The sequence below is a fragment of the Cataglyphis hispanica genome, chromosome 13 (genome assembly GCF_021464435.1).
Source record: "Cataglyphis hispanica isolate Lineage 1 chromosome 13, ULB_Chis1_1.0, whole genome shotgun sequence".
In the NCBI taxonomy this organism is placed as follows: Eukaryota; Metazoa; Arthropoda; class Insecta; order Hymenoptera; family Formicidae; genus Cataglyphis; species Cataglyphis hispanica.
This window is the reverse complement of record NC_065966.1, coordinates 5,632,506-5,660,383: the sequence shown is the minus strand read 5'-3', so window position 1 is coordinate 5,660,383 and position 27,878 is coordinate 5,632,506. Positions and strand designations below refer to the sequence as shown.

At 37.6% G+C, this 27,878-nt stretch overlaps 2 protein-coding genes across 5 annotated transcripts in view; one reads left to right on the top strand and one right to left on the bottom strand.

Annotated features, from left to right (window-relative positions):
- Positions 1-27,878, top strand: part of LOC126854233 (uncharacterized) — a 177,859-nt gene that overhangs the window by 58,053 nt on the left and 91,928 nt on the right. The gene's annotated exons all lie outside the window — the stretch shown is intronic.
- The window catches only part of LOC126854223 (hepatic triacylglycerol lipase-like), a 212,463-nt gene that overhangs the window by 104,174 nt on the left and 80,411 nt on the right, over positions 1-27,878 (bottom strand). Inside the window, exon 1 of one of the 4 annotated variants that reach the window (XM_050600741.1) lies at positions 10,731-10,845. The exons of the other annotated variants lie outside the window; for them this stretch is intronic. Coding sequence (XP_050456698.1) covers positions 10,731-10,812 — 82 coding nt within the window. The 5' untranslated portion in view covers positions 10,813-10,845. Of the gene's footprint in view, positions 1-10,730; positions 10,846-27,878 lie in introns of those variants that run through there. 4 annotated transcript variants of the gene reach the window in all.

Sequence of the window (27,878 nt, the reverse complement as noted above, 5' to 3'; positions counted from 1 at the left end):
CTGGGCGAACGAGTTGCAGGAACGAGAAGGGACAGAAATAAAAAGCCCGTAACGAGGCCGGCTGCAGCGGGGAAAGGTGGAGAAGAGACGAGAGAGGCGCTAGCCGAACAAGAAACTCGATTGAAAAGTTTCCGCTCGCGGCGGCTAGCGATAGTTTTCCGCATGGCACAGCTGCCGATGGAGCGTTCCGAGGGCGAGGGAACATTCTCACAGGCGAGTCCCCCGCAAAGATTCCCGTAAAGATAAGAGCGCGCTCATTTCCCGCCGGCGGTCACGACCCCGGCATAAATAAGGTACACGTACGCGAGACACGGCGATCGACGCCGTCAAAGTGCCACGTGCTCGTCGCGCGCATCGCAATCGTCACCCTGACATCCTTCCGGTAGTTCCACTCGTCTGTGGACACCCGCTATTTGTAGAAATGAACCGCTGATATATCGATACCTGGGTCCTCGTCGCGAATTGAGACTTTGTAAAGGATTGAGATGTAAGAACGTAAAACGTCATTAATTTTTTTTTATTCGTCCTTTGACGTTTTAGGGAATAAAGAGCCTGCAAATAATGCATGTAATTACTTCATTCGTTGAGAATAAGAAAGAAGTACACGCAAAAATTTAATTTCGACTTAAAACTGACAAAGAGAAATGGAGAGAGAGAGAGAGAGAGAGAGAGAGAGAGAGAGAGCGAAGATAATCTATATACATTCTTGAAACTTAATTGAGATTGTTTAATTTTTAATGTTAAATATCTTCAAAATTGCATCTCCCTTCAAATATTTGCTAAGAAAGATCCGAGAGCGACTCGAAATTCGTAAAAAAAATTACGTTATCGTAAAATTGCGCGAAATTAAAAACCGTTTGAAAAAAAATCGCGCGCAAAAAGAAATTAATCAACATTGTAGCGAGAGTTTCTTGAAACTGGAGCTAACGATTAACTTTCTCGAATATTAACCCATTGACTGCCAGACATATTTAGAGCGTTTTGCCCTGGGTGCCAAGGTTTTATTTTGAAGAATACATGAAATTTTACAAAAATATATATATATAAGTTACTGATACAATATTGTAATAGCATTTACAGTAATTTTATTGAAAAAACCACTACGAGATAACTCGTAGTTGGCGTCACTGAATAAAATTCCTGTGCTGGTTGCCACTTACGAGTTATCTCGTAGTGGTTTTTTAATAAAAATTACTGTAAATGCTATTACAATATTGTATCAGTAACTTATACACTCAATAAATTTAATGGGCTATAGTTTATAAACTTAATATATCATCGCAGGTCTTCTCCAGAGATTGAGATTGAGCTTTTAGGCAATCAGATTTGTCTCGGACATTTTTATAGAATTTTGCACCCATAGACTATGAATCACTATTACAAACTAGTTTATGTATCATCCTCTCCGTATCCTCGTCCCCAATATCCTCCTGCTCAAGTCCTCGCCTACGCTCCATCGAGATACTCTCCGAGGTCTTCTTCGCCACGACCGACTAGATATATGCTTCCAGGCTTGGTTGGATACCAAGCTCTTGAATATGCTTCTTGTGGTATTTCGTAACCACCCCGTCCCATGTCATTACATAGGGAACTACCCTTGCCTTCGTTTTATGTATTAATGCAAGCTCATTTAAGTAAAATTATATATATATATTTTTTTAAAATTTCAATTATCTTATATATACACATACATATATGTTACATATCTTATCCAAGTATATTCTAATCCGCTACGTGACGACAGTCCTTAGCGCGCGTTTATTCGGTATAAGATAATACAAAACGATCATAGTCACATGACGGTAATCATGTGATCTCCGATTACCAATAGTAGTGGATTTTGAGTGGGTAATGGGAGCTCGGACGATGCACCGCCTGGCGTTGTTCCTCCTTTGCTTGGCGAAGCAGTTTCAAATATCCGCAAGAAGATTTATGAAAGTAATAGGCCGTATCTATTCATATTATCAAATAAAAGTGTTGAAAAATAAGTGGAGATATTTGGAAAGTAATATTTATTAAAAAATTAAGTGTGGCTCATTGACGTAAGTACATCATACATAGCTATATAAATTCAAATTCGTAAAGAAAAATCGCGAATATAAATAGGTTATTTCCTCACCCCAGAATAATGGATCGTGAAGAAGAATCAATATTTTTGAAGAAGAAGTTTCTGCCGACGAGGAAGTGTTCTCCGAGGACAATAGCGACATTTTTCGGTAGGAAATGATGACTGTGAAACCGAGTCCACTTCTGAAAGTGAAGATGAAATAAGACCTTTCCCAGCAAAACGACCTCGAAGGATTCTATCAACTTCATCGAGTGATAGTTTTGCCGGTAAAGCATCACAAAGGGCCGCATATCAAAATGATGCAGACATATGGACAACAGATAAGAGAGATCCTCCACAGTTCGAATTCAGAGGAAATCCAGGGTTGAAAATTCCAAACGATGTAAAATCACCAGGAGATTTCTTTGATCTGTTTTTGACAGAATCTGTTTTGAATAAAATTGTTCAAGAAACGAATCGCTATGCTGACCAACAAAGAGCAAAGTTTCCAGTATTACGATTCTCCAGGCTGCGAGATTGGAAGGATACTAGCGCTGAAGAATTACGTGTATTCTTTGCATTACTTATGCACACCGGTACAATTAGTTTACCCTCCGTAACACATTATTGGAAAACAAATAAACTTTATAATTTCGACTTTTGGAAGAAAAGAATGTCTAGAAATCGTTTTCAATTAATTTTGAGATTTCTGCATTTTAATAATAATGAGGAACAAGATAATGATCGATTATTCAAGATCAATCCAATATCCCAACACTTCAACGAAACTATGGACCGCATCTATAAACCGGAGAGAAAATTGTGTATTGACGAAGCGATAGTTCTTTGGCGAGGAAGGTTGATTTTTCGGCAATACATGAAAAATAAACGGCATAGATATGGCATCAAGCTGTATGAACTTTGTGAACCTAACGGAATAGTCTTGAGGGTGAAAACTTATGCTGGCAGAAATGATGATCTAAGTGGACGAAATCATGCTTCAAATGTCGTTTTGGCTCTGATGGATGGTTTCCTGAATAGTGGTTATGAACTTTATATGGATAATTACTATAATTCAGTTGGGCTCACGAAAACTCTCACGAGTAAATCAACATATGTATGCGGTACGTTAAGATTCGACCGAAAGGGAAATCCAAAAAATTAGTCAAAAGAAACTGAATCAAGGAGACTCTGAGTGGCTCAGATCAGGATCCATTATGGTCAACAAATGGAAAGATAAGCGGGATGTGCTGACTATATCCAACATGCATAAAGGTGAAATGGTTCAAGTGCAGAACAAAAATGGAAAAATTTCGACTAAACCGGATACAGTCAGAGATTATACTTTGGGAATGGCAGGTATTGATCGCTCTGACCAACGTATGTCTTATTACACATTCCTTAGGAAAACCATCCGTTGGTACAAGAAAATTGCACTACATTACTTGGAAATATTCCTGCACAATGCGCACATGTTTTACAACCAAAGAAATGGAAGGAATAAAAGGATGACGATAATTCAATTTAGGGAATCAATTATTATGCATTTACTTGGTGACGACAGCAATGCAAGAGAAAGCAGGGACTGTAATGCAAATACAACTGATTTTCATTATTTAGAACATCTTCCGCCCACAGAAAAAAAAGAATGCCTACAAAGCCATGTCGAATGTGCACAAAGGAAAAAAACGAAAGGAGACTAGGTATTTTTGTCCACAGTGCCCCGAGAAGCCAGCACTTTGCGTTGATCCTTGTTTTAGAGTTTACCATATTCAGCAACAATAATAAAATATTTTTTAATTTTAGTAATACATTCATATTATGAATATAATTATCTAATCGTCTAAGTTATAATTTTTCTAATAAAAACTGATAATTAATGTTTTTTACACTATATAAATTTTTCATTCATACATTTATATGTATAAAATTTTATGTAAAAATCTAATCGTATAAGTTCTTATTTATAACAAAAATTGAAAATTAATATGTTTTTTACTCTGTATAAATTTTTCATTCACCTTTTAAAATATTTTTAACTGAAATGGCCATTTGTAATAAATCTAAAATTGCAGCACGCATTACGAGATATCTCGTAGCTGGCAGTTTTGATACAGACGCTTAATTACAAACCAAGTTACCTCGCAATCTAACTCTATCCAATACAACACTCGTGCGAGAAACCTTAATACGGAGCACTTCGTCCCTAATAATTTGATTTGTAATCATCTAAACTCACTAAATTTATCGCGCACGCGAGAGTAATCACGGTTTACACGCGTTTCGAACTGAACTGGAGTTTCTCTTTTTTTTTAAACATCACTGCACACTCGAAAGGAATTAATAAACCCCCATCACTTAAAAAACGAGTGACGTGTCGATCCTCCTTCGATTGTTGTTTGGTGAATCGATCGGGTCGTGTAATGTCACCGCGAAGTTTCGAATTTCATGTAAAGTCGCGTGAGAGACGAGCCGAACAGCCAGGGAAATAGAGGGCGGAAAAGGGAGAGAAAGCGAGAATACAAGGGAGAGAGAGAGAGAGAGAGAGAGAGAGAGAGAGAGGAAGGGTGGGAAGACGGAGAGAGAGAGAGACGAACGACACACCGAGAGGGAAGGAGACGACCCTTCGGTTACGTCGACCCTCCGGCAACCACCCCTTCTCGTATATGCCACCATCCAATGCGACCCACCCTCTTGCACGCGGCCTCGCCCTCCACCACCTCGTCCTTGATTCTCTCTCTCGCTCTTTCCCTCGCTCCCCTCATCCCCCGTGGCTCATCCCGTCTCTCTCCCTCTCACCTCTGGCAGGACGTAAGCCCGTTCCGTCGATCAATATTACTCTCTACGGCTCGTCTGAACGCCAACCGAGCGCTATCATATTAAGTTCCGAGCACTTTGCTCCGAGCACTTGAAGAAGCTCCGGCACATCGCGAAAGTTTTCTCGCGCGAATACGCCGTGAGCGGGCGATATTATCTATATCCCTCCCTCACGACAGAGATCGTCGTTTTTACGCTCATACGTGGCTTCTATCCATTTTCTTCCGGAATCGAGGCGAATGTTGAAAATTTCTATTCGACCCGCGTCGCCCTCATCGCCGGGAAATCTTGTCACTCGCGACAATCGACCTCGATGGGCGTGCAAGAAAATTTTCGAACGAGTACGGACAAGTCCCGAAACAGGTAGAAACTCGTTGTGTCAATGAAAGCGAACTTTGGGAAAAGCATTTTATCGGAGTGTAGTGTCTGATTTTCAAGCGGGAGAGATGCAAGAAATGGAAAATGAATTTTATCACTCTTGTAATTAACGGACGGAAAAATTGCGCTTGAATCCGCGCTAGCAATAAGTTACCAACATATATCTCATCTTCCTGACAGTTGACATTTCACCGAACAGTAGCGTACTAAAGTCTGCATTCTAGGCCAGCAAACTTATCTCCGCTAGGCCAATAAATCTAAACCCATCTTGCACGACAAGGGAGTATATTTTCTCCTCGACTCTCGTTCACGTGGACCAGCCAAAGAACAGCCCCGTGTGTTTGGTGCGCGCGCGCGCGCGCTTTGTCGGCGCGACACCCCTCGAAAGTTTTTCCTCGACGATACGATTTTATCCAGCGAGAAATAAAGAGTCGAGACGAGCAGGAACAATATTATCGGCGCACACGCGACGCGGATGCGCTCTTAAAAGTTTACCATGATAGGGCCCGCCACGTCTCATATACGGCCTCCGTCGCCAGTCATCGACCTAATCCGCCATACATGCCGAAAGAAAGTTTAGTGATGCGGGTGAAATAGTACGCGGCCGTTCACGGACAAGTTTCCTCTTCTTTCTTCTTTATTTTTAACGCGATTTTCCGAGTAACTGTCATATGTCGCGTGATCCAGCAACAATACACTATATTTGTACGTTCTTAGAAAAGGTATTTCAAACTTTTTCGTATCGTCTTTCTTTAAATCTTGTATTAATTAACAAACAACATAAAATAAAAGCATCTAATTTTGCAAAAAAAAAATCAACTAAAATTACTGCAACGATCCGTAGATATTCTTATGCAAGTTTGCAGAAAAAGGGACATTTATTCTTGATTCATCCGCGTTAAAATAATACTAATCAATAAGATGAGTCCTTCTTTTTACCTTAAGTTCAATTTTCTGGTAGATTTTTAGCGCTGAAATCTGCTAAGATAAGTTTTGCTAAGATTTTTGATCCTTTATGTGAGATATATCTTTTGTTAGGGACATATTCTAGAAGGTAGAGGCAGCTCAAAGTAAAGCTCAAGACTTATATTTTGTAATAAAAATGCAAAAGTTCCATACAAGAAATTTTTTCCTGAAAAAAAAAAATAATCCTAACATAGAAAACATCATCGCAATCCCTCAATTATTACGTTTCGAATCTTCCGTCTTTAAAATATTAGTGCCACAAACTACTCTAATTTTGTTCCTAAGTGTTTCGCGACCATAAAAAGCTACTTCCATGATTTGAATAATTTTTCAAAAATTTGATCCGTCCTTTTGGATCCTCCATTTTGAAATTTCGACACGTGACGAGTGACCAGGCAAACCAGGTATACATATCGACTTTCATCATCAAAATGATTTTGAAAAAGAATTTTAGTAACGGACAATTAGAATGATGTATGACTGGGTGACACTGCGACAGATGTTTCTTACGTTTCGATCAATTTCTTTCAGGAAAACCTCCTGGGATTTTTGGTATTTTTATCATAAAGTGTAAGCCTTAAACTTCATTTTGAGCTGTCACTGTCTTCCGCAGCACGTCCCCATTGAAAGATATAACTCAAAAAGTACGATAATTTTCGCCATTTTAACAATCTTTGACTGAGGCTTTCTCAAAAACTTGATATAACACTGCCATTTTCACAGCCAAATTTGTCAGTCGGCGCTAAAAAAAACCTACCACAAACGACTCGATGGAATTTAGGTCAAATTCGATGTTGAACAGTGTAATCGAATCGTGCTTTATAAATATTCTGGCGTTATTCACGAGGCACATTCATCGCTATCGTAAATCCGTCGCGAATTGGGCCCCCCCATATATAGTTCGATCGAACTCGTTTTATCGACTATGAAATGCTAAAATCTCGATCGTGATGCCACGGCGGAATTCGCGTTTAATGAAAATCGCGGGGGAGGTCACAGGAAAGAGGGAGGATCGCGATCATAAAAATTCCTCGTCGCCGCGGGCGGGCTACCGGACGGAATTATGCCCGGCACAATGGCGTCCGCTAAAAAAGGAGGGGGAGAGGGGGAAGAGAGGGGGGAAACGATACCACCATCCTCCCCTCGTGTTTTGAATACCCCGAGCTCGGGCAACTCGTAAAAATCCGCGATTAACAGCAACCCCGCCGTGACACGCAGAAACAATACTTAATCCGCGTGTGCCCGCGGAGTATCGACGTTCCGGAAAGTATTCGCGACCCAAGCCGTCAAGTGTCAAACTCATGAGTAACAAAATGCCCGCATGAGACGCATTTCAATGGCGTCTCCGTTTCCAATTTTTGTACCAACGGTAAAGCTCAAGTAGTAAAAATTAAAATGGTAACGGCACGCTATACACACACAAACACACATTTTAAGAAGGGAATTTAATTCTTCGTAAATTGTATAATTAATTGTAAGAATTATAATATTTCACGTGGAGTGTTAATTTTATTTCATGTATTTAATCGAATTTATAAAGAAAGCGCTCACATAATTAATTTAAATCTTTTCTTTATTAATATATATATATCTCTCTCTCTCTCTCTCTCTCTCAACTTCTTTATGTCATCTCTTACACGAAACCCGAGGGAGAGAGAGAGAGGGGAATAAACACATATATATATAAAGCTAATGAAAAATGGATTTGCAAAACCGGATAAAATTCCCGTGTGATATATCCGGCTCTGCTAAATTCCTTCTTCGTTTATCTCTCTCTATTATCTAATTTACATCAATAATTTACATTTTATAGAGTCTATTATACATATATATTGTATAATCAAATACAGCAGAGCCAGATATATCATGTGAGAATTTATATATCCGGTTTTGCAAATCCTTTTTCTATCATCTTCACATGCATATATAGCTTTAACGCAATACAACATATGGTAAATTAATTTATCTCAATTAATATGTTTACTCCTCCCGCCATCTTTCTCTCCCCCATATAAGAGGTGACAGAAGAGAATTATTTATGCATACATATATATATATATATATATATATATATATATATATATATATGTATATATATAAAACGGATGTTCATGCTGGCTGGTGTACCTAGTGTATCGTTGCGATAGGATCGATTCTCGCCATGGTATCATAAACCCTCACCTGTACCTATCCCAAGTAAGAGATCCTAGGTGCGCCTCACGCACGTAACGCAAAATATATGCATCCCTAATGCATTAAGACAACTTTTCTTCTTCCCGGCGCGGCGAATATGGTCGCAATCCACTTTTCACCCTGCATAAAGTCGCGAATGAAGTTTCATGCGTGGAGACGAAGCGCCGAGAGCCTTTACACACAAGCCGTAAAAAATAAATTTTACGGGAAAGGAGCAAGTGCGCTCTACAATTTTACAGTCGACTCCTGTCAAAAATGAATATAAATGTTTATTCGTGCAATTATATGCATATGTATTATTGAGGGGAAAATAAGTTTGTAAAAAGTGGATTTAATGAAATAAAAATAGATAGATAAATAAATAAATGAATGCTTTATGGCGTCTACTCAAATCTTGTAAAAAGATTTCCTGAAAATTTCTTAATCTTCCAGATATTTTTGTTTAAAATTCCAGGTAAAAAAAAATATTTTAAAGATTTTTTTAGCACAATTTTCTAATATAAGTTTTTTTTTTTAATTGCATACGCTTTCTAATGTTTTTTATTCATACGATAGAAAAACAAAGAGTTCTTTTAAGTTTCAAGTTTGTAAATGTACTGGAAAAAAATGAATAATTTTCGTGAAATAAGCAAATTTTTTATCTGCATCTAAAATTCTCATTTTTCTATCATTAAAAATTACAATGAAGAATCTGTACTGCATATGCAATATTTTATTAAGACATTGAATGTATAAATAAACATATAAATATATATTTTAAAATAATTTAAATATATATTTTAATATAATAATAATATATAATAGTAATAATATTTTACAAACATATAGTAATATATTTTAAATATATAATTTACTTGGCTCGCCAACATTATTTACAATATAAAAGCAAAATTATCAAAGAGAAGATTTTTTTCAAGAAATTCCCTGAATCCCAATAAAATTCCATGAGATTTCTCTCATTTTTTTAGAAAAATGAAATCCCGAAAAATTCCAGATTTTCCAGATAATAGACTGTCATATCTTGTATACACGTTTAATTCTCTCTCGGTGCTACGCCTATAAATTCGATGGTAATGATTCGCGAATCGCGAATTTGATGCGGTGTCGCGTACGACTGTATTTTTAGCATATATATATATATATATATATATATATATATATATATATATATATCAATATATATGTCAAGAATGACAAGCATCGAGCGCGCGACGGGAATGCCTCTCGAGCCATCGACGATAATCCGTGACGCGAATTCTCGTTCGATTTTATGGCACGAGACGATTTTTATTGTGCGCCATGCGTCTTCCGCGGTTATCGAGAATAACCGCGGTAGATTTTCAGGTAAAATCCTCGCGGATTCTTTTGCCCCGATATCGGCACGGTCGATGGACGGGGAGATATTGGCGACGGTACCACGCGGGGATACTTTTATGTGTCGCTTTCGAAGGAGCTGATGAAATACTCTGGGAAAACGAAGGTTCTTACGGTCTATAATTTATAGATCGACTTACATTCGAGTCGAAATATGACTTTATCGATTTAAAATTAAGGGTGACAGATTGAAATCGAAAGAATATAATAGCACTTTGGGATAAGTATTTTGTATATTTATCATTATCAGTAAGTTACATTTACAACATAAATAAGCAACTTTTTTTACATTTTATCAAATTTTTTATAATTATTCATCAATTATAGTAATCGTTTAATAGCCATTTACGTGGTAATAGCATGATGTGTTTATTTTTAATAATTATAACAAAATAAAAAAGCTCCTTAAAATATAAAAATTCAAGGAGAAAGTGGATATCAAGAGCCGAGCAGTAAGTAGGCGCAAATAAATTATGTAGAAATCTTCTTAAAAAAGATTTATTACCGCGCTCGACTCTAATTAGCTCACTTCCTACTTGAATTTTAATATTATATTATTTTTTTTATATTTTATTTATATTTGCTTTTAATTTATAAATGCTTTTAATAAATATAATTTAGAAAATTTATTGTAAGCACGATTGATTTGATATCAACACTTGATTCTTATCACGTACAATTGACAAAGAAAATTTAAATAAATCAAAATTACTCCAACACATTCGTAAAGTTACACAGAGTTCTCTAACAAGCGTCAATAAAAAATCTATCGTAAAATATTCCGTAATCCACGCACGATAAACAAAAGTGCCATCAAATATACACACCCATAAAAAAATAGAAAAAAAAACACCCTTTGTGCGGAATATCTCGAAATATATGAGCAAACGAACTGCCGCCCCCCAGAAATTACCATTCCCCCTACATCGATAAAACGCACGAGATGCGTACTTACAATTATCATTCTTGCCATCGACACGCTGGCACAGTACGAGCGCCAGGAGCAGGAGGGCCCACCTGCCCCCCGCTACGCACATCCCTGCGGCGGCCTTATCGTTATCGGCACGCGCGCATCGTCCACATTATCCTCGCGCAAAAGGCACAGAGAGTGACGTCGTCGTCTCTCTCTCTCTCTCTATATATATATACATATATATATTTTTTTTTCCTCTCTACACGCACGCACGCATGCACGCACCACCGTGACTGACGGACACCACGACGAACGAACCGCACCCCGCGACGTGTCCCGCGCGACTGACGCTGCTGCTCGGCACGATTTTACGCGCGAACCGCCCCCGCACACATCATCCCCCCATCGTCGTCGTCGTCGTCGTCGTCGTTATCGTCGAAGAGGGAAAGAGAGAGAGAGAGAGAGAGAGAGAGAGAGGAACCGCGCGTGCGCCCTGACACTATCGGTCTCTCGAGAAGGGTGTGGATGCGGACGGGGTTGAAAGGACGTCCTACGCGACGTACTACGCCGACACCCACGCTCATTGTTGAAGCGAGTTAATGAGGACGAGCCCGTAACCGGCTTTCCGGCCGGATTACGTGTCGCGGCGCAGACACGCGAAAACGCGCGCAGGCACAGAAATCGCGGGGAACGTCGTTCGGGAAATGCGATGGTGAAGCGGAGATAATCTTGCATGAGCTGGGAATACAAGGAAGAACTCCAAACGAGATCGACTCGATTTTGGCAGCGTACCTTGATAAAGGTGATCGTGCTTGCGATTATAAATTAAAACACGAAATTCGTTTTTTAATAGGCATTTGTCGCAATGACGGAGGAAAATATATCGAAAATTAGAAAGTAAAAGAAAATTAATTAATTAAGAAATAAAAAAAGTTTAAAGTTGGAAATTCCATTAAGGAATTATCTTGATTATATTTGAAAAAAACTTGGCGCAAGAAATAAATTCCATTAAGGAATTATCTTGATTATATTTGAAAAAAACTTGGCGCAAGAAATATTATATAAGTACAGATTTATTTTCTATATTAACATATACATATGTAGGTCATAGTCGCACGCGATTTTATGGATAAAAACATAAAATTACAATCGCGTGTTCTGAGATTTAAGAATGTTTTAACTGTATATAACAATAATAGTAAAAACTGTTAAAATTAAAAAAAAAACATATTTCTTACGTTTATATTGATTAAAAAGTCAAATAAATAAATCTGAATTATAAAAAAATTAAAATATCACAAAACAATGGTATGGTTTTTAACGTCTTCGTAAGAGAAAATACTTGTAATTAATATTTTTTTCAATTTATGAAAAAAACTTTTGATTGTGCATACTTCCTAAAATCAATTGCAAGAAACAAAAAAACGAGTAATTTGCAAAAAGAGAGAGAGAGAGAGAGATAATGTTTTTCTACAATTTTTAGTAAACAACTTAAAATTTTGCATAAATATTTATTAGAGTCTTTTCAATATTTAAAAAACTCTCATTTTGCTGGCAATATTTTTTCCTTGTCAAGTTTGTCATTAAGTCCTACACAATTTTCCAAATCAATATTAACTATAAACTTAAATAATTCAGAAGAAATAGTACAAATAAAATTTTCATGCTTTTGTCAATGCTCATGTCAACGCTTTGACATTTGACATATGTTTGACATTTGAACGAGCTCATTTTGTACGAAGAATAAATATCAACAATTCAGCGAGTAACTCTAAGTTAAGGTTCAATCTATGTGCACTCCTCCGACATCCTAAATATCCTCTATGCATAACTATAACCGAGTGCACAGTATCCTCTCTTCGGTTGAGCAGATGGTGCCGCATGCGGAAGTTACAGCGCTCGCCGGTCGCTCCGAACGCGCGGCGAACTTTCTCGTTGCATTGAATTTCGCGGAAATTTAGTATTCCTCGCGTGGACCCCGGGACATCTCCGTCCCCCGGTAGGATGGATCCTACCGGGCGGAAAAGTGCAGGAATTGCAAATCTTGACCGGCGTTGACTCTCGGCCGGAGAGTCGCCCCGGCGCGCAAAGAAGTTTCGCGCGGAACCGAACGCGGCGGATTGTCGTCTCGGTGTGCATACGAAGTTATAATATCCTCAGTCCTGAGTCGTGAATTTGGCGCGTGCTGCCTGAAAAGGAATGTCCAAGTGCCAGATGCACTTTCACAGCGTTCTCCAGCTGACGAGAAAAGTCCCGAGTTGCGAATATGAGAAAATTGAATATTTATATGTATGTGTGTGTGTGTGTGTGTGTTATAACGCTGCTGGTCCCCTTATATACACAGTAAAAATGTGTAAAAGGTGCATAACTAAAATTGATTCTTAAAGGAAGGGAAGAGATATGTGCACTCGAATTTCATAAATCTTTCCAAATCCGTGATAATGCAAAAATACTTTTATATCTGAAGATGTTCGCGCAGAAATTTTTAACAAATTTTTGATAAATTTGAATACAATAATTAAGAGTTCTTAAGGGTTCCGTAACGTATAGTACGACCGATCGAAGAAGAAAAAAAAATAATTTAAGCACCTTTCGTTTAAATATCAGGGACAAGCGAATTCAGAGGATGGGCGATTAAAACCCTTTCCTTTTAGGCGGAAAATTAGATTGCCGTCGGTGGTAACGGAGGAGGTGACGAGATTAAGAAGTCGTCTGCGGGAAACTAAGGAGGTGCGAAAAGTCGTCGTGGTAAATTTCATTTTATAAGCGACGCGAATGAGCCAGCGACGTCGATCCTCTCCTCTTATCGAGAAAAGAAACTTGATAAAATCGCAAAAAAAAAATATATATATATATATTCTCTGATGATCGTCGGAAGTCGATCGCAATCCTCTGAATTGCAAAAGAGATAAAATTCTTTTCACACAATTTTCAAAATTATTAATTAAACGAGAATTAAACAGATGAGAGCTTGATGTCAAAAGTATAAAGTTTTACAGACAAATACCTAATCGATCCTAAATCACAATTTATACAAAGTCAAATTATTTTATAACATGTGATAAAAAAATGAAATTTACAAAAGGGAGGGAGTTTCTATTATTTTTTTATTTTTTTTTTTATTCATAAGCACAAATTTTAATAATTTTAATAATCACGCAATTATTCGGCGTGATGGAAAAGAGGTATCGCTATATAAATATAATAAAATTAACGAAATAATAGCGTTATCATGTGACGTTGCGATCCCATAAATCGACGCGAGGCATATATTCTTGTCGATGAAAAAATCCCACCAACTATTATAACGTCAACAATTTGCAACTTCGCCGATCGTCATACCGCGGCGTCGAATAAGTAAGAAAATCGATAACGTACGACGTGTCTGTCATATCCATCGCGATGACATGACGGTATATCGTAGCCAGCCAAAGGGTTAAATCGATACTACGATTTCAAACTGTATATCGGGAAACACTTGAGTGGCCAAAGTGGTAAAGGTATATAAAATGTTATATACATTCTTAAAATTTCTCATGTTTTATGAAATCTGTTATATTAGAAGAAGACAAAAAAGGAGAAGAAAGAGAGAGAGAGAGAGGGAGAAAGAAAGCTCTCTTATATTTGAATAAAAAAATTAATTATTACATATAATGTAAATAATAAAATTTTAACCTCCTCACTAGCGAAATATTATTTACTCATTTTTAGGATGTCTATCTAAAATTAAAAAATTCCCTGATTTTTCAAGTAATTTGTTCAAAATTTCAGATAAAATTAAAGAATTTTTAGATGGAATTTTTCAAAATAAATTTTTCTTTTGTATGTGTTTTCTAATACTTTTTACTTATACAAAGGAAAAATAAGCCATTTAAATTTTAATACGCTGATTTTGTTAACAACATTTGCTATTGCTCACAATAATAGCGTAAAATAAAATATGAAATTTGTAAGAGATATGTTATAATAATCGGTATTAAATAAGACTCTGCGAAAAATTGCTTAAACAAATGTACAAATATTTATATTCTTCACTCGTCTTTATTGCGTCATTTTACTCATCCCTTTCGCTCTGCTTTTGTCTCGTGCCGCTTTAGGTACGACAACGACCGTAAAAAAATCTCTTTTACATAATCCACATACACATACAAACGTTTTATTACGCTTTTGAAGCACCACTTATTAACAGGTCTTTTCTCTCTTTTATCTTTCCCCAATCTAGTTTTCATCGCGATGGCTTTTCGCGCGCGCGCGCGTACGCTCAGAACAAACGTTCAACGTTGCTTATTTTAATAGCTGCGCTTTTTTAATTAATATCTCAGTATTAAAACGATTTCTCTCCATCACCTCGGGCAGTGAGGTATTAAATCGGACGTTGCAACGCGAAATCCCATTTTACAGAATTAAACAAGGATGCGAAAGAATGCGGTAGCCGCGCGAGTGAGAGGCTTGGTGACCGCGAACTATCGCGCTCCCACACACACACACTCACCGCTCGGAGATTCCACGTTTACCTATTAATTAATCTTAATCTCGATTAACCGAGCCAGAAGCAACAGCGGGACTTTCCTGTTGCCTTGGTAAGCAACTTTCGGGCTAAATTACGGCGTGGCGACAACGCGGCTAAAACGCCGAGGCTAGGATCGTAACCAGAGATGCACTTTTAAGGCAGATTTATCTCGAGATTTAAATTCAACGACGAAAAACTTTGCCTTAAAAACAAAATAATTCTTGAAAATTTCTGCTCCAATGAAAAATAACGAAATATCTTCAAGTAATTATCATTACATCATCTTTAATAATTAATTCTATTAATAATTAAATATATTGCTATTATTACTATTATCGTTATTATTATTATCATTATTCTCATTATTATTATTCTCATTATTATTATTATCATTATTATTATTATTATTATTATCATTATTATTATTATTATTATTATCATTATTATTATTATTATTTTCCTTATTATTATTATTTTTCCTTATTATTATTATTATCATTATTTTATTATCATTATTATTATTATTTTCCTTATTATTATTATTTTTCCTTATTATTATTATTATCATTATTTTATTATGATTATTATCATTATTCTCATTATTCTTATTATTATAATTATTAATATCATTATTATTATTATTATTATCATTATTATTATTATTATTATTGTTGTTATTGTTATTATTATCGTTATTATCATTAATATCGTTATTATTATTATTATCATTATTTCATTATCGTTATATTATTATTATCTTTATTATTATTATTATCGTTATTATTATTATTATCGTTATTATTATTGTCAACGTTATTATTATTGTTACCGTCATTGTCATCATCATCATCATCATCGTCGTCGTCGTCGTCGTCGTCGTCATCATCATCATCATCATCATCATCACGTTTTATAATAGTTCGTCAAATAATCAAATTGGTTTTATATTGGTGAATATTGAAACATTTCGCTTGATTAGAAGTTTGGAATTGATTGTTCTGAATAAGGCGCGCGATCGAGTAAAAATAATTAAAATGGAAATCGTGAGATGAAAGCCGCGACAATGTGGATAACATCTCTGATAACGTGTATGGTCTTGGAAATCTTGCACTCTCTTCTCTCTCTCTCTCGGTCTCTCTCTGTCTCTGTCTCTGTCTCTCTCTCTCTCTCTCTCTCTCTCTCTCTCTCTCTCTCTCTCTCTCTCTCTCTCTCCTCTGTAAAGAATACGCGAACGCGTCCTTAATGGCATGCTATTTAAATAATTGCGCGTTCACGAAATAGCCGGACGTTTTCTTCGTCGCTTCCTTACGCTTTTTCCTACGCTCTCTTTTTCTCCCTCTCTTTTTCATCTTCTTTGTTCTTCTCCGGGACACTCACGAACGATTAAGCTCGCCGTATACTCACGTGGGAAAAATCGCGACATAAGCACCGCGCAATAAGAATCGCATCGTTTCGCGAAATGCGAAGAATTCTGTTGCCGTCATTTCAATGCTGTTAAAAGTCTTCGGGATAATATATTGTACTTTTATGTAAATAAAAGTAAATAGATGTGAAAAAATTCGATTTTTTTAATTAAAATTACAATATTTATGCACTATGCGATGTACTTCTTTCCTTTGGAAGTTCTATCAAATCATTTCTCATAAATCTTTTTGCGTTGTTCAGTGTTATTTCTACATTATGATTATTATTAAATTAAATCTCCACGTTCACCGCCACAAGATGAGCATTATTCGAATCGCGCAATCATGTATACTATCTGCGTTTCAGGTTTTCATTAATTGCGCGAACGATTGCGCCAACAAAACGATGCACCATTGTCGAAACGGTGAACCCTCGATAACACCGAAGCGGATTCTCATTCTCAGTAAGGTATTCCATATCTTTGAATAAATTTCTGCGAATGTAATGTAAACGTAGAGGCAACCGGTTTTAAGTGCTCCGCACGGGCTCGTCGCTCGCGAGATCGTTACCGCCCGGTATTGTTAACGCGGCGAATTCACACGTAGATCGCGAAATGAATTTGCACGACGGGAATTTGTCTCGACGGAATCGTTATCGACGCAGCTGCATCGCCGTGCAGCGGACCCGCCACACTGTCATCCGCAATCGATTACATCCGCGATTCGATTCTACGGTGGTGTGTTTCGAGAAATGGAGCTGCTGGATTTTTAGTACCGCAGTGATCCAAAAAATAATATTAAAAGGCAAATAGTTGCAATAGTTGTAACAACTATTGTTTTCATCGGAGAAATGTCTTTAATAATTTAATAACAACGAGTCCTAAAAGCGGTCAGCGTTTCTTTGACGTTTCCGTAAAAAAAAAAAACTCGTAGAGATTCCTGAAGCTCAATGACAGTTCGTGACAGTTACGAGATTTAAATTACATTTCATAAATTATTTCAATATATTAAGATCGCGTGATCCGAAGAAAATGTTCGCGAAAATAAATTGATTTTGCAAGGTTTATCATTTTTTTTTTTTATTTTTTATCTCGACATAAGCGTCGCGACGTTGGGTGACACTAGGCCAACAAAAGTCTTCGCACCATTCGCTGATTCTCGCGCGAGAAGTAACGCGATTCACGCGACGTTTTTTCACTCGTCCTCCTCAACGCGCGGCCGGGATTACCGCAGAATTGGATATCACGCGTGTTTTTTTTTTTTTTTACTATTTATTTCTGCATATCCGTGCGACGCGCGCTCTCGCGATGCCGAGCACGTGTCGCCGCTGAAAATCTTGTTTCGGAATCGATTAGCCTCCCCCTCCCGCCCGTTGCGGAGAGGGCGACTCGACCGGGTTTTTTTTTCTTTTCCGCGCCGCCGCTAAAAATGTTGGCGACAATTAATCGTACGCGACAAAGCCGGAGGCAATAATCGTAAGCGCCGGTTGTTATTTCTCCGAAATCTATCGGCCGTTATTGGTCGTCGTCTTGGTTCGCGAAAGAGGTCGATGAAACATGAAAAGGTAACTTATGGCGTTAATCAAACCTGTAAAGTTGTCGAGTCGAAGTAGCGCGCAGTCGAGAATCGAAGCGATGAAGCTTGAATTATCGCGAGTACGTCGGGGAAAATTTTACAATTGACTGAGATTGAATTCATCTTCTTGGAAATCGTCGCAAGTTTTTCAAGATGACATATCGTAGCAAATCTAGGCATTTAAAAGTTTAAATTGATTTATTGTTAACTTCGGCACGTACGAGACATCTCCCTTTCCCTCTCGTGCGTTTAAAATTTATTGATTTATTTATTCAAAATAATATAATGACACTTGAAGCTTGCCGTTATTAAAGGCGCCCTCAAGGCGAAGCGGAAAGTCGCGCGAAATTTATAAAGCGAAGAACTGTGTCGGTGGAACACAAATTAAAGAAATCAGTCAATGACGTTTCAAGGTCAATGACGCGACCTCGCCGCGTCGTGGATTTTTTCGGACGCAATTTCATTTAATTAAAGGGCTCCTCCGTAATACCGGCCAACATTCTGCCGATGGACGAGAGTAATCGAGGCTTGTCCTAATGCCGAGCCTTAATCCCAGGATAATCTCACGGGCGGACTAACCGTACCATCTTCGAGGATAACTGCCGCGTAATTTTCTTAGATCTCGACAGGAAGATTAAAAACTTTCTGCTTCGCGGAACATTCGTCAGAGATGATTAACCGAGAGGAGGCAAATCGTCGAAAACGCCCGAATGACACAAGACAATTTGTTGAGTCACAAATTGATCCAATAGCGAAATAGTCTATTGGAAGTAGCGAGAAAAAGTCGTCAATCTGGCTTCTACGAGAAAAGAAAAATGACTCGCGACGCTCTCGCCTCGCGTTTACTAAAATGACAATATACGGGATATTTATGGGATATTTTGAACTGTAAGATACCAATTGTGTCTTCCAGCGAATTCTAATTTAAAGTTTTACAGAAATAAATCTGTAGCGAGCATTGCACAAAAACTTTCGTTATTTGATAAAACAATGTATCTACTTTGAAAATATTCTTCGATTAAAATGATTTTTTAAAGCATTAGCATTTGTATTGAAAATGTTACAGCGTATTAAATATATAATTAATATATTTACAATTAATATATTATAATGTGCTCGATATAATAATCTAAATTATTTATATTATTTTTAAAGATTAAGTTTTTGATGGAAAACATTGGTTATTTGATATAATAAAAGATGAAACTGCATATGAAATAATACACTGATTTAGTTTTACAATCTGATTTCATCGCCACTGATTTTATCGCTTAAATATGTTGCAGGGAATGTTCTTCTGAATAATTTTCCGCAAGAAATAAATGGAGAATGGTTTAAGAGATATAACAAATTAAAGTTTCACAGTTTTAATACTTTTTCTCAAGTATTATAAAGTAACATTAAGGAAACTGAAGTTTGTGTACATTGTATTTATTGTAGAATAGAGATGAAAGAAATGTTTGTTTACATTTACGGGGTAGACACACGCTCATATGGATGTTTTGTCAATAATCGGTTTCTCCTATTTCTCGCAGTTCGCTAACAGCTATCAACATGCGATTACGTGAATTTGTAAGTCTTGAAAAATATTGTTTATTGAACGCGTGGGCGAGGTACTCCGCCCCCACCTCCATCCCGAAAAAATTTTAACCTCACCGAACCTAACTTTACTTTTGAAACTGAAAATATAGGTTTGGGTTAGGTTAGAATTTTTTCAGAATCTGAGTGCAGGGAGAGGGAGTCCCTTGCCCACTCACGCGTACATGTCATAAACAGTTTCTTTAATGAAAAAATAACAAATTATCCATACTTTAATGTCAAATTTTAATTTGTTATATTTTCTAAATTCCAAAACCAATCGTCCCCCTTGATTCTTACTCAGAATACTCCTCTTTCCCCCCTCCCCGCCAACATATCTAAGTGGCGATTAAATCGGAAGTGTGATCTTTTATGAATATTTACCAAATATACAATTAATATATTTATTTATAATTAATATTTCTTTAAAATTTATTTATTCTATTATCATATACTCGATATAATAATCTAAATTATTTACATTATTTTTAAAAATTAAATTTTTGATGGGAAACCATTGGTTTGGTAAAGTGAAATTTGTCACAAATGCTGAAAATTTATTTAAAAAGATTGTAACGTTACAGCTATTAGTCGGATTTGCATTTTAATATCTTACGATACTGAATCATATCATATTACAAACTTTAGCAATTTAAGTATAACATTTAAAAGCTATCTTTAATCATCCCGCTACTCTAGTTTAAATCCTCGTTCCCGGTTGCATCGATTCGCTGAAGTCGCCCCAGAAAAGAATTTGCTCTGGAATTTATTAAAAAAAAAAAAAAGTAACTCAATCTCGTACAAAGTCCAACATTTTGCCCGTAAAAACACATGAAAATCTAGGGCGCACTTTTATACACGAAGTATCGATTCCAAGAGAGAGAGAGAGAGAGCACGTAGACCGGATGTAATTATTCGTGTTGCAATCTGGAGCGCGAACCGCGGCTCGGCCTCCAAGAACGGAAGTCGTTCATTTCGTTTTTCACGTCGATGCCGGAAGGGGGAGAAAAAGGGATAAACGAGCTCGAAACGAGAGAGTATCTTATGGGAGCGCGATACGCGAGGGCTGTTTAAACTCCTCTCTCTCTCTCTCTCTGTCTCTCTCTCTGTCTCTCTCTTTCTCTCTCGCGGACAGAACGAATTAATTAAACTTTATTCCGCGTCCGCCCTTGGAATGCATAAAGCGCGTCTCGCCTACTGCCCACCCTCCCCCACCCATCCCATTTCTTCCCCTGCATTCTTCTCTTTCCTCCTACTCCCTCCCTCCCCTTCCCCCTCCCGGATAAGTGCGACGAAAGAATGTCGCGGAATCAGAGCGCAAACAACAAATTAACCGGCTGACTCAAAGTTGTAACGAGTTTCAAGAACGTCCCCGCCATTTATTCCGGGCTACACCCGTCCCGCGACTATTCTCTAACTCAGACCAGCCCTATCCCCCTTCCTCCCCTCTCTGCTCTTCCCCTCCACCGTCCACCGTCTTTCTTGCCGCGGAGCAATGTCGAGAATAATTAAACGACCTGCAGACAGGTGCATTAACCAGCGGCCGAATGCTCCGAGCGCGAGGAAGGCCGGAAAAAAAGAAATAGTTCGCTCGCCCTCCGCCTGAATGAAAATCTGAGCGCGCCTGAGGGGCGGATTTAAAAATTGCTTCGCGTAATTTATTTCTGCATCGGGGAAAAAAAGGAAAAAGAGACGCGCCTATCGCGTCCAGGCGGCAACGAGCGAAGCTCCAGAAAGAGAGTTGTCAATTAATTGTCAACACTTCGAATTGTTCGCTGTAACTACATTTTTTTTTCGTGCAGAACGGAATACAATCTACACGGGACTCACCTCACGTATTTCAAGGGAATGCAATAAATTGTGGACACCCTCAATTAATATACTCGGGTTTGGCATAAACCGCGCGATCGTTAACGGCAATTTCATTCGCGTATAACAACGGCAATTTTGCGGCCGAAATTTCTTGCGCGAAGGTGGAGAGGGAAGGGAAGGGAGGAGGAGGAGGGGAGGAGAAGGAGAAATAGCAAAAGTGGCCCGTCTATTTTCTTCGCGCGGTCGAAGTTGCGAAATAACTTTAGGCCATCGTCGAATGAAGCAGCCATAAATCTCACCGAAATCGATCGCGATAATGCAAACACGATCGATCATCGAGTACGACACGAAAAGTCGCGTAATCGTACGTGTCTCTCCTCGTGGTCTTTTCTTTTCTTTTTTTTTTTTTCTTTCTTCTTTTTACGCTTTGTCGTCGAATCGACCGGGCTTTCAGAACACCCCTGAATTTTAGATGAACTCCCCTCGGCCGAGTTCTCATTCCTGCCAGTGGCGTAGCGAGATGTGTGGCGAGTATGGAGAATTCACATAAGTTCAGCCTTTTTCGAAACGGGCATTAATGAGAGAATTCACGGCCATGCTTCATATAATTATTCGTGCCTTTCACGAAACAGAAAGTAGACTCGTTCTCCCTCCATCCTTTTCATCTTTGACATTCCTCCGCGGGACAGAATTCACGTCGTTATTTCGCCCGCTGTTACGCTCCTGCCGCCCCCTCGACCCATCTATCACGGCGAGAAAATATTCGACAATGACATATCGCGTTAAAGCAGACTCTGCGGAGAGAGCGACGCACGTGGGACACGATGGGATGGCGATATGAGAGAAGGGGGGGGAGGGAGAGAAGAGGGGGGAAAGGGGGAACCCGACGAAATTCGTATTAGTACTTGTCAAAGGCAGGCAGCGAGGTAGAAATGCGAGAGATCGGGAAACATTTCTCCGGTTATGTCGAGCGGACGATTCGCATTTTCCTTCGCGTTTTTCTCTCGCGAGAACTTCCCGAGAACATTCCTCACCACCGTCCGTAGCTTCGCCCCCCTCCGCACCCTCCCCCCCTCCTCCCCCGCGGTCCACCTGTGCATAAGGAGATGAAAGAGGTGTATAAAGTTAAGAGAGACGTTTCCGCGCAGATGCACCGAGCGCTTTTTCCACCTAACTGCCGTTACATCGTTCTCGTCCCTCATCGGGGAGAGGGGGGGGGAGGAGGGGGGGGGGCCTCCTCCTCGAGTTTAAGTCGAGCAAGAGGCGTCTTTTTGCGCCTTTTCCAGGCTTCGCCGCGTGTATGTACGTACATCACAAGAGATAAGCGAGCACGATAAGTGGAGAAAATGAGGGAGTTGACGGTCGCGAGTGTTTTCTTAATTATAAAAATGTATAATGGAATATACAATAATATCAGATGCAGTTGTATAAGAGGATGCAAAATAAAATATTATATGTATGTATTTACTGGGTGTCCCAAAATTAGACCGAGAAACCTCCAGGTGATTATAAAGGCGTGTCCGCAAATGAGCCGTTTTGACATTAGAACCAAAAAAACTAAAGAAACCTCGCAAACCGGAAAATTCTAATTTTTATGAAACTTAACACACACGTAGGGGGAGGGGGAGGAGGGGGAGGAAATAGATGAATTTAAAAATTTCCAATTGCGGCCCAAAAATGATTTTAAGGGGTGAAATCACCGCCATATGTGAAGCAACTTTGCTTTTCTCGATATATTTCTAAAATTATTCATGATATTAAAAAATGTTTTACACAAAAATTTCACGGTAAAAACACCTCTATTTAACTACAGTAATAAAACTGTAAAAAAAATAATTTAAAAAAAAATATTTTTCCTTGATAGCTTTCATTCTCTAGTGTCAAAATAGATCATATGATTTATTAATAAAAGTTGGCTTGTGTCCTTTATAACCACCTGAAATTTGTCGATTTAATTCTGGGGCACCCTGTATACACGACATTAAATTATACAATCGTCTATACGAGACAAGATTAGTTATGCTTCCGGGAAACCTCGCTGTAGATGACGCTCATAACTCGTGCGGCTCACCGCTTCCTTCTATAACTTAACACGACCGATATATCGCACCTGCCAACTCTCGATGCGAATTAAGCAAGTTGCGCGATGTTATCGCTGGTCAAGGTAATGCTCGCCGCTTTTCACCGCGAGGCTCCTCGAAGCACCACGAGAAACCTTGCTTAAGGGTTTGCGAAACTTTATCGGCGCGGAAGGATTGATTTAGAGTTAATGGCAGATGACTGGCAGGATGGAAAGCGAGGCGTCGTGAGGGCCTTCGTCGGCACCCTCCCGAAACTCCATCAGCTTCCCGTTCCCGATGTCTTACGGCGGAATCCAATTACCCGCTCACTTTCGGGCGACATTGTCGAGCGCAGGGGCGGCCGCGCGAGAGAACTCACTCTTTCGGTAAAAGTGCCGTGAAACTGCAGGACCGAATCCTGTCTGGATCCTATCCGAATGGTTTGGAGAGAGTAAGCTGTAGTTCTTCTGTCACCGCGCCCGATCTAATTCACCGTTAAAAATAATCCTCCGTGTTATTTTTACTCGTAATTCTGTCACTTATTTAGGATTCCTCCATTTGGTAAAATTTTTAAAAATCACATTAATTCATAAATTAATTTTAGACTGTATAGTTATCAAGAAACTTTACTAGCATCCGCTGCATTTTTCAATAATATAAAAAATAAAATATATAAAATAATAATAAATAAATAATAAATAAAAATAATAATAATAATAATAATAATAAATTAAAAATAATAATAAATAAATAATAATTAATAAGAAAGACAGCCGTGTATAAATGGAGATTAATGGAGTATTAATGGAGATAAAATCTTATCTTAATTTTAAGATTTGGTCGTTTCGTCGCTTTGAGAATTTTGTTTTCGATTAATCGAGCTACGAAAGATTACGCGAGTGTAAAATGGACCAAATCGACAGCAGGGGGAAGGACGGGATAAGATCGCTATGTACTGAGAAGACGAAGTACCTTTGGGACAGTTACGTATGCGAGGAGAGACCGCAATGCCGGTCGACCACCTGCTCCAATTACGCTCTTCTTAAGTGTAGGTGGCCCTTTACGAACGTGAGAGATTTACCCTTTGCTATCGAGTTGCGAAACTCTCTGCGAATCGCGAATATCAAGTACACGGAGAGTTCCTTAAAATTTACATACAAAAATATTACTAAATTTTAAAATCGATCATACCTTGCTTTATGGAAATATTATCAAGTGATATTGGAGGATGGAAGTAAAAAGAAAGAGAGAAAAGAAATATATATTTCTATTTCTTTTTTCTACAGCACATCTAATATATTCACATTTAATATATACTTTATTTCATTACTTATCACCGTTTTAAATACACTTTTTAAACATTAACATTTAAAACAAACAATATTTCACCACCGTGAATAGAAAAGCGGCGTTAATTAACATTAATTAATATTAAATAAAATATTCAATATTCTGTTACTCGTGCATTTCATCTCGATGATGTAGTAATTGCTTGCTTAATAATTCGTTTCTACACGCAAAGGGGGGAGCGGGGGAGCGGGGTGTTCCACTTATTATTTCAATATTATTAAAATAAACTGGCGCCCGCGCACAAGAGAATGTTTAATTAAAAATTTTAGATAAATGCGTATAAATTTTAGATAATTGCGATACGCCGCGGCTCGCCTGAGCGCGCAACGATGAAAGCGAAACGCTTTATTAGGCAACATGGAATGCCGTGAAAGAATACACACGATGCGAATAATACAGATAACAGAGGGACGGCACGCTTATGCGAGGGGCAAACACGCAGTTATCTCGCTTTATTATTGTTCGATTTATACGGAGTTTCTCGTCGACTACTAATAAATAGAGCCCTCCCCCCTCCCCGCCCCGTACACACTTACCGGGGGGGGGAGGGGGAGGGGGAGGAGGTATATGAAAGCGTGCAGCCGTTTATGTATGTGACTACCTGAGCGCTTGCTAAGACGACGTCACTTCCGGCAAAACTTTAGGCAACTCCTGAGCCAATTCCAGTCAGCTCACGTTCCTCAATAGCTTCAACAAGCAATAACTTTTTCGCGGATACCGCAAAACGACCAAAGCGAGAAGCGCCCCGCAGATCAATGACTTCGCTCGGGAATTCCCCTCCGCCCCCCCTCCCCCCTCCCCCGATCGCAATTAAATTTTCATTATTCATGACGCGAGCGCGTTATGCGCTTTCGTAAAACGCAAAACTCGATAAAATCTCGTTGCGTCTGTGGAGTCCATTCGCCATGCGAAAGATAAAGTTGATTACCTCATATTTTGCGATAACGATTGAATAAAGAGACGAAATTCAGATTAATTTATTATCGCAAAAAGAATTTTGAATGAGATTCAGAAAGAGAGAGAGAGAGAGAGAGAGAGAGAGAGAGAGAAAGAATATAAAAATCTATAAATTTCTAATATTTATCAATTTTATTATTTTTTATTAACTCGTTACATATTCGAAATTATTTATCATTATAATCCTTAACAAGCTTTCATACTTGACAATAAAATTCTTCTAAGTAATGAAAAATATGAGTATCTCTCTTTCGTACCGCACTTTTTACTTGCGGCGAGATATTTTCGGCGTAAAATATTGCGAGAAATTAAAGAATTATTTGCAGTCTGCGTAAACAGTTTTATCGATATTATGGTATTTTATATTTTATATTGGGTTAACGGACAAACAACGGGTCGGTCGTTCGGACGGACGGCCTGCAACATCCACGTCGGGGATCCGAGGCTTCCCTTAATCTCCCGCCTTCAATCCCGATTAACGAGAATGCAATCTTTTATTGAACAAATCCGGGGTTACGATGAAAAGGTCCCCGAGATATCTATTATATAATCCTTATCTGCTATTGACTTTTAATAATTACGCCGAGACTGCAACTTGCCAGATAAGACAGAATTGCCGGTCTTCTCAATTATTAATGCTAAATATTATTCTAAATTAAATTGTCATGTTTCTTTTTTTTTTTAAAATTTTCTCTCCGCTCTAATATTATGTTTTAGATAATATAAAATATATATATAAAATATTTTCAACAAATACATTTAAATAATTCGCCACGTATGTGCATGAAGGTACTATTTTCATAAGACATAAATATCACGTTAAATAATTAATAATAATACAATTTTAAATCATGTTATGTAGTTTAGTTTTATAAATCTTCTCGCTATCTCTTCTCATGACAAATTATTATTAATTTTGCGATTATTTATTCATAATCGCAAATATAAAAAATAAAAATATAAAAACAAAATATAAAATATAAAATATAAAATATAAAATATAAAACATAAAATATAAAATATAAAATATAAAATATAAAATATAAAATATAAAACATAAAATATAAAATATAAAATATAAAATATAAAATATAAAACATAAAATATAAAATATAAAATATAAAATATAAAATATAAAATATAAAATATAAAATATAAAATATAAAATATAAAATATAAAATATAAAATATAAAATATAAAATATAAAATATAAAATATAAAATATAAAATATAAAAGAAGAAAGCAACTAATTAATCACGATATTGCGTCCAAAGCAACTAATTAATCACGATATTTCGTGATTAACCAGTTGCTTTGGAAGCACTTTCTTGTTTAATATTTTTCAAAATTATCCCAGCTCTCACGGCTGAGTTACGCGAGCAAACAGAGCGAAATCCGCATCAGATTTTTCAATCCGATTCGCACGAACAGGTAAAACGCTCCCGCTCTCTCTATCACCATATTTTTCCAATTACAGCCGGCTGCATAAAGCGCATATTGTTTGCCGTGCGCTCACGTCGACCAACGTATGTACATATGTATGCACATCGCGATAATCGCGTCGCGATGCGATTGCCGATAACTCAGACCCTGTATATGCAATCGCGCCAATTTCGATTAGCACACACACGATTCTGCCGTTATCCTGCCACTTTAATCTTAAACTTGCCAATGTATGTCTCTATCTTTTCCTATCGGGACATGAAATTTCGTAATTGCTTGTCATATTTCCTATAAGAGAATTATCATCATTTATCATCGTTTATTATTCATCATCGCAACTATCTTTTGTTTTACAGACTATGTCAAAAAAAAAAAAAAAAATTATAAAAAGAAATAAAATTTTTAACATATTCGTGAATTCTACTATGTGTATTTTTTTTCTTATGTAATTTTAAATATATTTTTTTTCTAGAAAAGAAAATATATTTAAAATTACTTTC